We start from the raw sequence: 14,253 nt of genomic DNA on the forward strand, positions 1-14,253 counted from the left end.
TGTTCCTTTGATGCATCGCTGCATATACAGGCGTCCATTGCTGCTACGCCGCCAAGAAACAAAATCACGTTCTCTTCCTGTGTCTGCTAGTCGCCTGGGAGGGACTTCAAAGCACAGCACCTGCCAGTGCCACCACCGCTAGTTGCAAGGAACCGTCAGGGCCGGATCAAAACAAAAATCTTGGTATGTGAATTATCATATGAATTGGTACGTGCAATCGTAATGTTAATTGAAGTTGGTGTGTATGTAACATCTACAATTTTAATTTATGTGAATATATATTCAGAGTATATGTGATTGCAAAATCAGGTAATGGGTGAAAATAGATTGTTGTCATTACGAGATTTGGATGAATCATCATCAGATGATGATGATCATGTCATACTTTGTGCCGCACAAATCATTCAAAGTTATTCTCAAGTGCGTAGACAGCCAGGAGGCTCTGTTCCTGGTCGTGCATACATATATCGGGATAGAGAAGCGGGGCACGCGAGAATGTACCAAGATTACCTTGCTGAAAATCCAACTTATGGCCCGAACTTGTTTCGACGGAGGTAAGAATCTAGTTGTCATTTGTCTCGATTAAATGTGTCATGTTTAATATTTTGGGTGCATCTTATTATTGGTGCAGGTTCAGGATGAATCGACCACTATTTCTTCGCATACTGAATGCTGTGGAACAACATGATGATTACTTCGAGCAGAAGAGAAATGCAGCTCATCAACATGGACTAAGTTGTTTTCAAAAGGTTACTGCAGTTTTTCGTATGCTAACTTATGGAGTAGCAGCTGATGCCACAGATGAATATGTACGCATTGGAGAAAGTACTACACTGGAAAGTCTACGAAGGTTTGTTAAAGTTGTAATAGAAGTTTTTGGAGATGAGTACTTGAGGTCACCCAATGAAAAAGATATTGAACGGTTACTTGCACTTGGTAATGAAAGAGGTTTTCCTGGTATGCTGGGTTCATTAGATTGCATGCATTGGAGGTGGAAGAACTGTCCATCTTCGTTGCAAGGTCAATTTTCCGGGCATCATCATACACCAACAATAATTTTAGAAGCAGTCGCTTCACAAGATTTATGGATTTGGCATGCTTTTTTTGGTTTGCCTGGATCTCTAAATGATATCAATGTTCTTCATAGGTCTCCACTTTTTGCAAAGCTAACAAATGGAGAAGGGCCAAAAGTGAACTACAAAATAAATAATCATGAGTATACAATGGGATATTACCTTGCAGATGGCATTTACCCTTCTTGGGCTACTTTAGTTAAGACCATACCTGAACCACGAGGTAATAAGAGGACTTACTTTGCCAAAGCACAAGAAGCGGCACGGAAGGATGTTGAACGAGCTTTTGGAGTTTTGCAATCTCGGTTTGCTATTGTTCGGGGACCGGCACGATTGTGGGATGAAGAGACTCTAAATAATATAATGATATCTTGTATAATCATGCATAACATGATTATTGAAGACGAGAAAAATGTCGATCCAAAGGAACGATTTGAGAATGGAGGAGATAATGTGCAGCCATCCCATGATGTGACAGCATATTTTGATGAATTTCTTCATAATCACAGAAAAATTAGAAACCATGAGGCACACTACCAACTTCGTGAAGACCTAGTGGAACATTTGTGGCAACACCACCCAGATCTATATAGTTAGTTTTGCAATTTTTAAATAGCATGAATGCTACATACTTGATTTAGTTCTACCCATATACTGGTTTACAAACATTTTATTCTAGCTACTTTTTTGCATTCACACAGGGACTACCATTCACACATACTATGAACTGAAACATCCAAACAGATTATAAACTGTTAGGAACTTTATTCACCATTCACATTGATCCCATTTAAAAGCATACATCCAATACAGATTATTAAATGAAACAAGCTAAATATGAAAAATCAAGTTCTAATATGAAATTAAATATCACATTCTAGTTGTTGCGACGAGCCATGATCTCGGCCTGAAGATTCATGTAGAATTGTTGTTGCATCTCATTCAAGGAATTCATATCAATGGTCATAATTCTTTCTTCTTCTGCGATTCTCTTCAAATATGAAGTATTGGCCTCATTGCTAGCTTTCTCCCTCTCCAGCACAATCTTCTCTTTCTCAAGGTCAAGCCTCTCTTTATCGAGAGCATAAGACTTGGCATATCGTTCCTCCCGCTTCCTCTCTTTCTCCGCATCAGCATCAAACTTCTTAGCCCAAAGAATGTCCAATGCTTCTTTGCAAGCATCAATACCACCTCGACGCAATGCATCCTTCGACTTCTTCTTGCCCATAGGTCTTTGTGGCGCATCCGCTTCTGAAAGGTCAACATCTGGAGGAGAAGCAACATTGTTTTCCAAAGGTGTAGACTCAACAGCACTAGGACTGGATTTTTTGCTAGTTTTCTATTTTTTTGTTACTGGTTTTTGTGGCAATTAGTTGCTGCAACTTATCTTGCCATTTAGGTTGATTCCTCAACAACATCCAACAGTGTCTTAATTGAAAGGACTTGTTGTGGGGATCATTGTATTTGAACAGCTTCTCAGCTTGCTCCACCTACAGGGAAAGAAGAAACTCAATCACAAATTATATCAAAAGTTTCATAAATTAGAAATAACAGATGCAGTTACGTTTGACCCACTCTATCATGAATGGTAAGCCCACTTTGGTTTCTATTCTCAATACTGTTCACACACCCACAAAATTTGCTTACGGCGTCTTGTATAGCACTCCAACGATGTAGCAACGAACTCTCAGTACGTTCAGCACGATTTCCTCTGTTGGTCTCGTAGAACATATGAATTCTTTTCCAAAATGTGCCTCTAGTCTGATTTGTGCCTTGTGTAGGGTTTGTACTAACATTCAACCAGGCTGCAACAAGGGCTCTGTCTTCTTCCTCACTAAAGTTTTTTCCTTTCTGTTTCTGGTTTGACTTCGAAAATGTGTTGCTATCCTTTATAGGGACTATACGCGGTAACTCAGTCGGTGTTTCAGATAATTCTTCAAAATTTTCAAATCCTCCATTCAAAAGCTTGGTGTAATAAGACTCATCCCCTTCCATCTACGTAGAAAATTGAAACATAATATAATTAAGAAAGAATGTAAGAAAATTTTAATGAATAACTAGAGAGTGAATGAAAAATCAGTAACAATTGGTCTATGTGTAACATCAGAGAGGACATTTTCTGAAAATTTATGAATACCATTGTTCGCAACAGATATATGTGGTCTCAATTAAATTAACTGCTTCTTCATCAAGCATCAACGCAATACCTATTGTGAATGTTAAGCCCACGGACAGGAACATATGCACATGATGATAAAAAAATCTAGTGGACACAGGCAATACTTCGTACCTGGTGGTGGTGGTTGATGATCAAACTGCAGTAGCAGCAGATGTGGGCGGCTGATGTCGTCACGTCAGTGTCAAAGAACTAGCGGCGGCAGAGAGGCAGGGACCTAGCAGCGGGGAGGGGAGGAGCCGAACCTAGTTGTGCAGCCGTCGAGGATTAAGAGCCGTAGTGGCTGGGACCTAGCAGTGGGGTAGGGGAGGAGCCGAACCTAGCTGTGCAGCCGTCGAGGATTAAGAGCCGTAGTGGCTGGGGGACCTGCGTCCCTAGCGGCGGCTGGGCGATCTGTGTCCCGGGCGCCGACGGCTGGGGGATCTGCGTGCCTATGTCTGTAGCGGCGCGTCTGGCGGCGAGACGAGGAAGAAATCAATTTACGTCTGTTTTTTATCGTCTGGAATACGCGGTGAAGGAAAAATTTGGCGCCAGATTAATTTTCGGGAGCTCTCAGGAGTTGGAATACTCTAGCTAAATATATTGATAAAATAGGATAGGATAGAAACTTGATAAATTTGTTAAGTTCATTTCGGGAGCTGTTGGAGAGCAGATTTAATACTATTTCTCTAAATCATCAATTTAAGAAGTTTTTTTAGGAACTACTGGAGATGCTCTTAGTCACTGAACTTTAGTCACCCCAAACCAAACGGGGCCTTAGAAGCCCCGTCACAACCTCCACGCCCTTGTCCAAATTAAATACGAAGGAAAGTCAAAGTACGATATGGGGTTGAGCATGCATGTGCCCAGCGCGCGCAACGGGAACGTACGTTCGGTTGCTCATCCTTTTTCGTTCCCGCGCTTTTAGTTGGTTTACTGTTATAGTATTAGTGCACAAACCAATCATATATAGTGGTACTGTGGTAGAGATTCAGATTCGTCAAATCGCAGCTATTCATTACACACACGGAAACAGATCTTCTTCAGCTAATGGACTAGCCATTCCGCTCGATCCCTCCTCCGCCAGTGCGTCGTTTGCTTCTTCACGCAACCATCCAACGCTTTACACTTTTCTAGAGAGGACGAGGTGAGGTCACCAATCGAGCGCGACAGAGACGAACCAGAAGGCGACTCCGTCTCCGCCAGATTTTTTTCTTCTGTCGGCTAGGCCAACCCCAAAACAAAAATCCTTTGTAAAATGTTGGTTCTAACTCCTCGGGATTCTATATATATCGCTACATTAGTCATCAACTTACTCCGCGTCATACCATGTGCCTGTTTGGTTCAGCTTTTTCTGACCAACTTTTCTGAAAATCTGGCTGTGGGAAGAATCTGGCTGTGGAGAGAATCTGAGTATCATTACGATTACGTGTGGAGGAAGATAAAGTTGTCCATGGGGTTTAGGATCTATAAAGTGACGGATTACTACTATTGCGACGACTCAACCGATTATATGTTTATGTTGATTTTGAATGGTTTTTATCCAAACGAATTTTATAGAAGCTGGCTGAAAAGCTGAGTGTTTGGCAGTCCGCAGCAGCTTTTGGTGGCCAGAAGCTGCGAAAAGCTGAAACAAACAGGGGCCATATATATATAATAGGAGCTCTGAGCTTCCAATAGTTAGAGAAGTCCAGACCAAATACTCCTGCAACCTGATTCAACCTGGCGCGTCGACTCAAGTAGGTTGTCGGGTGCGCCACCCACCCCAAGTCTGGGCGCGTCAAAAAGAAATGCATACCTGAGTCAAATACGTTCTCTTGCATGCACGTAAATTTAGAAAAGAGATATGTGACAGTTTCTATTTTTAAATGTTTTATTTCCTCCATAAATATATGATCGCTGCAACGGTCATGCAGCTAGTCTCGTAAGGACAAGTTTATAATATATACCGATATTAAATATGATACATTGTGTAAATAATTATGCAATTCTGTATACTGCGTAAAAATCTGTTACCCGCTGCATGCGCACAAATTTATGCTCGAAAAATGTGCAATAAAAGAAAATGAATTGACATGCATAGAAACAAAAAATCGTATTTAATTTTTTTATTTCTTCCATAAATATAGGATCCCTCCAACAGCCATGCAGATAAACTCGTTAGAACTAGTTTATGATATATACTGATACTAATTATACTACACAGGGTAGATATTTATGCAATTCGGTACACTGCGTAAAAATTTATTTCCTGCTGCATGCCCACAAATTTAGTATGGCAAGATTTACGATGAAAGAAAATCGATTGGCATGCATGAAAACAAAAAACCTATTTAAATGTTTTATTTCCTCCATAAATATAGGATCGCTCCAACAACCATGCAACTAGGCTTGTTAGACCAGTTTATGATATATATTTATACAAAATATGCTACACGATGTAAGTATTTATATAATGCGGTACACTGCGTAAAAATCTGGCAAGTTGTTCACTAGTGTACACATCTCCAGGTTCGAGCGTAAAAACCTTAAATTTGAGCATAAAATCCCTCAGTTATAAGCGTAAATACCGAGCCAATGTGAGAGGTTGATAGCTCTAGTAGGTTGTTATTACGATCCTATTTTTATGGCAAATCCGAAAAACATGGCAATCGCACGCATGCAGTTTCTATTTTTATACAGATCCAAAAATTATGACAAATCGTGGAAGTTTCCATTGCATGCGCACAAATTTTGGATTATATTTTCCTTTTTCATTTCGCGTGCGCAAAAAATTGGATGGCATGAGTCACATAGAGCATAAATTCTTATACAACGTCGCATAAATACTTACACCGTGTAGCATAATTGATAAAAAAACCTAATATCGGTCCAACTAAGAACGCCAGTGGAAATTAGGGACAATTTATGACAGACGTAAAAATCTGTCATCTACGAACATAAGTGATTTTATTTAATTTTTTATGATAATTACGAACATGCGGGAATTACGGATAGTTTTATGGCAGCCGTACAAATCTGGCATTTACAAACATAAATAATTTTGTTTTTTATGGTAATTACAAACATCATAAATCAAAGAATTGTCTTTCTAATGTGCATGCAAAAAATATGCATGCAATAAATTGATATACGAACTCCGTGTTGAAGCATAAAATCGTACAGTTTTTATACATGTGGTAGGCATAAAACACAATAATAAAAAAAACACGAATCGAAGGAGGTAATCGCCGGAGGACGTCGTCGACGACACAAGCACAAATGTAGGTCGTCACTCAGGCCGCCCGAACTGCGTCGGATCGAAGGATGTCATGCGCGATTGTCGCTGCGCGCACCTCGCGCCTTCCGTGACGCCGCTCGAACCTCGCACCTCGTGCGTCGCCGTCGCTACTCGCACATCGAGGGGCGCTGCTTACTCGCCGGCCTCGTAAGTGCCGCCGCCTCGGGGCCCCGTGGACGCCACCGCTTGCCCGCACAAGGGCCCAGCCGTCGCTTGCCCTCTGGATCGGGGAGCCGCTGCCACCGATCTGGGAACCGGCGCTACTACTTCGGATCGAGAAACCGCCGCCACCACGTGACGAGGTCAGGGAGCCGCGGCCAACGTCGCACTTGCTCTCGGACAACCGCCGTCGTCGCACGTGTCGTCGCTAATGAATTGGGATGGAGCATGAAAAACTGAACCCTAGCAATCCATATTTTCTTTTATAGACGTCTGGACCTGGTCCGGCTTGACCGGATTGCACCGTCTAGCCTGGGCTTCCTCTAGTTATTGGAAGCTCAGGGCTCATAATATACAATATATATATAATCGTAGCAATGTATAGGCATTTAACTAGTACAAAAGATAATACACTACTGCTCATCTTCCTCGTATTTCTTTTCTACCTCTTTTGCTGCTTCTTTGTCATATAATTTCAGTTGATTTATCAATTTTAAAGCTAATTTGTGGTCGTTTTCATGTTTTTTTGTCTATGTCGATCGTGGAGCGTTTCGACATTTTATTGAATTGCCCAAATAATTTAGTTTGAGTAATCCTATGCAACCTTATACAACTTCTTTAGCATCCTTTCCTTCATAGATGAGTACTTGTTGCTAGGACTTTTTTTGTTTTGCGTTGAGCTCTTGACCTGTCGTGGGCGTGGCTAATAGGGTGTGTTGTGTCCATAGTTTCCTATTATATATAGTTGTAATACTCGTCCAAGTTAAGACGATATTTTTTGCGTACATCACTTGAGTCATTATCGTCGTGTCTCATACACCACTTAGGTTGATGGAGAAGAGCGCACCACGTGGGCTCTAGCTTGAATTTAGTTTCACTGGACTTGTTGTATAAGAGAATGATTTATGATTGTTCATCGGCCACCAATCCTTTAGCTGCTTGGAGGTACGGTCCCTATTAGTTTCTATGGCCGAGTAGTATGTGTTTGCTATTTCGTCCTAGAAGGTCGATCCCTTCTTACTGTTGCATGAATGGGGCCACATAGTGCAGTAGCCACGCTCGGACCTAAATATTTATGAACTCAAAAAACTAGTGTAGACCTAAAATATGTGGACTTTGAAAACTATATATGTGTACTTACTAGACTTTCATCATGTATGTTTGTCTAGTCCCTTTGTTATTGGAATTGAGGAGCACCAGAGTGAGCGGACCGGTTCGACATGACATCATTGTCACTGCTTGGAGGCACTATCGTGCCTGCAGAAGGTCGAAATGAAGGACAATCACCATATTGGGGACGAGAACCAAATGGTGGAGGGGACATAAGAGGAGTAGTATGTGGAGGAGTACCATATGTTCCATATGGAGGACCACCATATGAATGTCCATGAGGCATGGAGGAGAGTATGGATAAGTGAATGATGGAGGAGGAGGAGCATCGCTGATAGGAGCTTCGGTGGTACAAGGAGGAGAATCAATGGCAGGAGCATCTTTAGGAGGAGGAGAAGCATCTATGGAAGGTTAGTAGGGATACAAGGAAGGAGAAAAATTGAGAGTAAAGGGTGTGAATGAACAAAAACACCCCTCTCTATTTATAGGCCAAATCGATTTTTTTATTTTTTTGGACTTCAAATGGTTCAAAAGGGCGTGGATCAATTAAAACACGTTATGTCGCTAAAGGCGGTTGGTACTGACCGGTTTAGATTGGTATCGATTGAGTCGTCCGTCCAGAAGGCACAACATGTGTAACACCCTAAACCTATCAATTAAAAGTAATCAAGTTTATATTAATAATTTCCTGTAGAAAGAAAAAATATTTATGTTTTCAAATAATAAAATTATGATATAATTAAAAAGAATAATTTCTTGAATAGATAAAACATACCAAATGTTTGATGCATTCATGTCGAAGCATATGTTTTGCTTGATTTGAATTTCAAATCCAATTTTGGATTATGTTTTGTGATAAAAAAATCTCATTTTATAAAATAAGAATGAGCTATTAAAATAAGTTTTTTTGGAACATGCTTTTTGATAGGTTAATAATTTTCATTGTACATATTTGTGAAAAAAATCATCTTCTTTTTTAGAGCCCAATCTATTTAAATAGATTTTTGCCTAAATTTTTTCTTCAAAAATTAGGAATTTCTATTTATTAAATATTATATTTGAATATATTATATTTTTTAAAATATTCAAATATACATATTTATATTTATATATATTCTATTAAAAAGAAAATAAAAGAAAGAAAATAAAAAACGCCACACATGCCCGTGATGCTCGCCCGAGCCCCTGGCCGTTTGGCCAGCCAGATCCCACACGTTCCCATGAGTTCCGTCCATTTGGCCCCACCCGTCAGATTTTTTTTTGCCCCAACCTGATCTTCTTCATGTGGACTGGAGTGTTAAGTAACCCTAGTTAGGGTTATGTAGGCAAATACCTGCTTTGCCCCTGAGGGGTCTCATATCCCTATATAAGGAATCTGTACATCACTTCATAATACAGAGATCACAAAGAGATCATAGACCCAACCCTATATCATGTGTCTCGTGTGTCCTCTGTCGTGCTTATGGCAAGGGAGATGAGCTCTCTACAGCTTCTTGCGCCTCTACTGCTAACGAGAGGGAAGGGATCGGATCTGGTGATCCGTGGTAACGTAGTTCTCAACACGTTATCATCACGCTCTACCTCAACGTTGCTGCGAGATCAGATCTGCATCAACTCTCCATCAAGTCGGTAGGTCACCGGCCTAGCCGAACTGTCCTACGCGACAATCTTCGATTTGCAGCTGCTACCGCTGCTAGCCATCCCTGGCGTCCAAATTTCTCGTGCCCACCTTGCATGCGTGCATGCATCCCAATGGATAAAGACGGTGGCAGTTGAGCGCCACGCTCCCGGTCAAAGCCGCTGGCAGCATGTGCGGCACTAGTACTTGGCAGCAATTTTTTTTTTAAAAAAAGAAGCGGAAATACCTGGTTAAAGTGGTTGTGTGCATGCAAACATTACTTTCGGCATGACATCATGTACAAAAGTGTCATACGTGCTTTTAACTGTAAAAAAAGGGTTGATCAAATCTACCGTGCATGTGGTGCTCCAACGGAGCGCTTGGATGACACGAATGAAGTTGTTTAATGGACTTTAAGTTTTTTTTTCATAAATTCACGTTGAATTAATTAACTTTTGTATAATTTTAATTGGTATGCATGCTTCATGTTTTTATTCTATTTATTTCTTGTTACAAATAACAAGTAGAATAAATAATGTTTTATGTTACAATTTCTACTTTAATCAATTATTTCCAGGAGTAAATAATTAGTAGAAAAATGCATGCTTGAATATAGGAAAATGGTATCATGCACCTGATCTGATTATGCTTATGCATTAATTCTTGTATTATTTTCTGCTTTATTTCCCGTAGTAGATAAATAATAGAAAATTATTAAAGGTGCATGTGAAGACTATATAGTGTATACCTGAATCGCTCTAAATATTTATGATGTGTTGAGCTTTTGGACTCATGTCGAGCGATTAAATTGTATAGTGGGTACTTAGACACGTCGATCAGACTACGTTATTAATCGATCGAGTTATGGCATTGGCTGAGCACTGGCTGTGCCCTGGCAACACGACGCAGTATTTGTGTCGTACGAACTTGGTTGCATCATTTGATTGCTATGTCGCACTCTCGCTTAATCGAATCACTCTTGTTTAGTCGGACCACCATCATCGAGTCACGCATTTTTCGCACGCCCTGTAGGCATTGTTTGTCTATTGTGATCATCGAGCCACAATTATGCCTGTTGCGCATGTTTCATGGACTTGTCATGTACCTTGACTATTGAGCCACAACTGCGCCTGTTGCGCTTATTACGAAGGCTTGCTATGCTGTTGTAGCTCTGATGGCTGCACACGCGTTGACACCAAATACACTAGATCTTGTACTCGCGTGGATTGTGGTGTGTCGTTCAAGCCCCCTAAAATCATATTATGTGCAACCTTTGTAAACAATTTTATTTGGCTATATATTTTATTTGATTGTGTTGTGTGGCATCATATATTTATATATATCGCCAAGTGGCCTTAACAATTATATCAAGACTATAGTGCTTAGAAAATCTAGGAAATTAAATTGAAGTACAATGAAACACAGATAAGTTAATTCTTTTCTCTCTCCTCATGCATAATGTTTTACCTGAAGTAACTAGAAGATATATAATATAATGCATGAAAGTCTTTTTGGCATAAAAGACATCATTAATTAGGATTATATTAGTAAGCAAAAAGTCCATACCAAATGATTTAAGGTCGGAAATCTCAGTCATACATTGCTCAACCAGATGTTAGCACATTGCTCTCTTTGTCGCTGAATGACATGAAGCAAACTATGAGATAAAAGGACATGTAACCCTAGCAACACGAAGTTGCGAGTACATTGAAAGGTTACTCTGAGAAAAATTTCACTATGTTGGTGTGCAAAAAACATTGTGTGTTCCCGTCGAACCACTTTACTCGTCCTGTTTAGGACCTCTATGCTTGTGTTGCATACATCTCTCAGAATTGTAAATACTATAGTCGTTGAATTGACTAGGTATAGTCCTTTGATTGGTATGATATACTTTTAAGCCAAATGGTAAAGGTCAGTCCTGAATGGACATATACCTAGAGTTTATGTAGCAGAACTACATTGGATTCCACCTTTGAAATGCTTACCGTAATCTATCTCTGATCTACTAGGAGTAAGAAGAGTATAAACTAGCTATGAAATCACATATCACCACAGAGCTTGAAGCTAAATTAGACATTAACATGTTCTTGGTCCTCGGAGCCAGAAGAGTCATATGTCTTGACCACTAGACTACTAGTGATGATAATTTGTGATAGAAATATGAAGATCTTGTAGAGACATGTTGTATCCTCTCTACTCCTGATGATTTCTTCGTATGAGAGCAGTACTATCTGTTGTTGAAGATGGATCCTAGGCGGATACCAGTCTTGTTTCGTTCTTGCCAAGCAGTTATCATCATTTGCTTCATCAAAAGCTAGTTATATGGTGATTTTTCCCAGATAGAATGAATTCTTGGCCTTGTCTGTTCTATTCCAAAGCTTTTCTTTTTGCTAAACAATGAAGAGATCGAAATAATGCTTTATAGAACAAATTGGTGTATAATATGAGGAGAAAAGTTTGCCCTATTGGCAGCCTACACAACAAATAATTAACTGTTGTTATAAGTTCTCTCTCAAAATTATAATACCTAAAAATGTTGCATAACTTGAAACCCAATTTCAGACCGGTATGAGTAATTGGGTAAACCATGGGCAATGGTAAAACGAGTTGGACTATACATCTCTGCATATAAACATCTGTGCTTGGCAGCATTGGCCTGATGCCATGCACTTTACTACCATTATATGTGCACACATTTTCTTATGTGCTTAAAAGCACAATGCAACCAGTGAATGTCCTTGTGAACGCTAGACCCTGATGGTCATTTTACTTGTTGATCTGAAGTCAACTAATGGCTCCAAACGAATGGTATGCATGAGCCCCTGAAGGACACTTATGGATAAAATAGTGTTGTGCATATCAGTCTAAATCTTAATGATTGACTATGCATTTGGTAGTAATAACAATAAGTTTGCAGAATTATAACCATTAAGCAACTTGTTGTTGCGTGTCTCGCTGGATGTTGAGACTAACCCTTCCTATTGAAGGACAAATATGTAGTATTCATGCCACTACATAAATCTAAGTCCAAAGCTCACTGCATAAAACCCCTATTTGTAATGTGCGTAAGATTTCCCAAATAAATCACCACAATAGCATACATTGGCCACAAACTAGATGATTGTGGTTGGGGATTTTATATGTATGCTTTTAGAACATCTCGGCATTAGGGGGAGGAATGCCCATATAGTGTAATGCCTCAATATTCTATTAAACGCACAAAAGCCAAACTGAACCTGTCGTTCGGTGTGTACTCCTATGTATATGGAGCTTGCCAGAAATTGTTGAGGAGTAACCATATATGTTTGAATGCTTATACCTGATGTAGATGTGGATATACCCGGGATTAATATCATATCCACATTTGACTTATTGGCATTTGATCTATTCTCGGGGACGCCTGCGAATATGATCCATCGGCCTCAGTCAAAGCATATGTTCTGATTGCAGATTCACGTGGTCTGTGATAACTTTCCTCTGATTAATTCACCCTGATGGTGATTTGCCTCACAAAGAGGTTCATCTGAAGATGAAGTTCCTAGCAATGCGCGCAATATCATTGTGCTAGGAATACGAAACAATGAAATCTTTCATTTTGGGAAATGACAGAGATCATTATAAATGTGGGAGACAAATGTGTCGACACCTATCTTGCCTCTATAGATTGCAAACGGATCCAAAAAAAGTCCTAGGCATGAGTGTTGTAAGCTCTCTTATCGGGTCAATGATAAATGCAATCGAGGCTGAACCAAGAATCGCAAAGTGAAAGTCGCGAGCTTATAGTTCGGACATTTATGGGCACTATTGAAAAATTGTGTGGTGAATGCGATGGTTCAAGTGGTCTTGTGAGAGACCCACCCCACATATGTGTTGAATAAACACTGTTCTGCTATGTAATATATCTGGCAAATGACATAAATTAAAATATGTAGTTAATAGGATTCCGAAGATCCGTCAAGAGATCCTAGGAGGACTCATATATTTGAATTATAAATATGCAACATATAAATCTCGTACCGAATAATACATTCTTGACGAATGAACACTCTCCTATGTAGATAGAATATCTCCTAGATGATATTATAGTTCCTGTCGGGGACCATAATTAGGGGTACCCTCAAGACGCCTAATTCTCAGCTGGTAACCCCCATCAGCATAAAGCTGCAGAGGCCTGATGGGTGCGATTAAGTCAGGGATCAGTCCATACGAGCGACTCGATCACGCCTCGCCCGAGCCTAGCCTCGGGCAAGGGCAGCCGACCCCGAGGGGTTTCCGTCTCGCCCGAGGCCCCCCTTTTAACGGCGGACACATCTCCGGCTCGCCCGAGGCCTTGCCTTCGCTAAGAAGCAACCCTGACTAAATCGCCGCGCCGACCTACCGAGTCGCAGGAGCATTTAACGCAAAGGTAGCCTGACACCTTTATCCTGACGCGCGCCCCCCGGCAGAGCCGAAGTGACCGCCGTCACTTCGCCGCTCCACTGACCGGTCTGACAGAAGGACAGCGCCGCCTGCGCCACTCCGACTGCAGTGCCACTTGACAGAGTGAGACTGACAGGCAGTCAGGCCTTGCCAAAGGCGCCATAGGGAACTCCGTTCCGCCCGACCCAGGGCTCGGACTCGGGCTAGGCCCCGGAAGACGGCGAACTCCGCTCCGCCCAACCCAGGGCTCGAACTCGGGCTAAGGCCCGGAAGACGACGAACTCCGCTCCGCCCAACCCAGGGCTCGGACTCGGGCTAAGACCCGGAAGACGGCGAACTCCGCTCCGCCCGACCCAGGGCTCGGACTCGGGCTAAGGCCCGGAAGACGACGAACTCCGCTCCGCCCAACCCCAGGGCTCGGACACCGCCCTGGCCTCTG

The 14,253-nt window shown here is 41.2% G+C and overlaps 1 protein-coding gene across 1 annotated transcript; it reads left to right on the forward strand.

Moving 5' to 3' along the window:
• The first annotated feature begins 312 nt into the window (after window positions 1–312).
• On the forward strand, window positions 313–1,670 carry LOC109941826 (uncharacterized). The gene is made up of 3 exons (XM_020543051.1): window positions 313–554; window positions 632–966; window positions 1,180–1,670. The coding sequence occupies exons 1-3, from the start codon at window positions 313–315 to the stop codon at window positions 1,668–1,670; spliced, it is 1,068 nt and encodes a 355-aa protein (XP_020398640.1).
• The last annotated feature ends 12,583 nt before the right edge of the window (window positions 1,671–14,253 follow it).

This window comes from Zea mays, chromosome 8, assembly GCF_902167145.1.
Source record: "Zea mays cultivar B73 chromosome 8, Zm-B73-REFERENCE-NAM-5.0, whole genome shotgun sequence".
Classification (NCBI taxonomy): Eukaryota; Viridiplantae; Streptophyta; class Magnoliopsida; order Poales; family Poaceae; genus Zea; species Zea mays.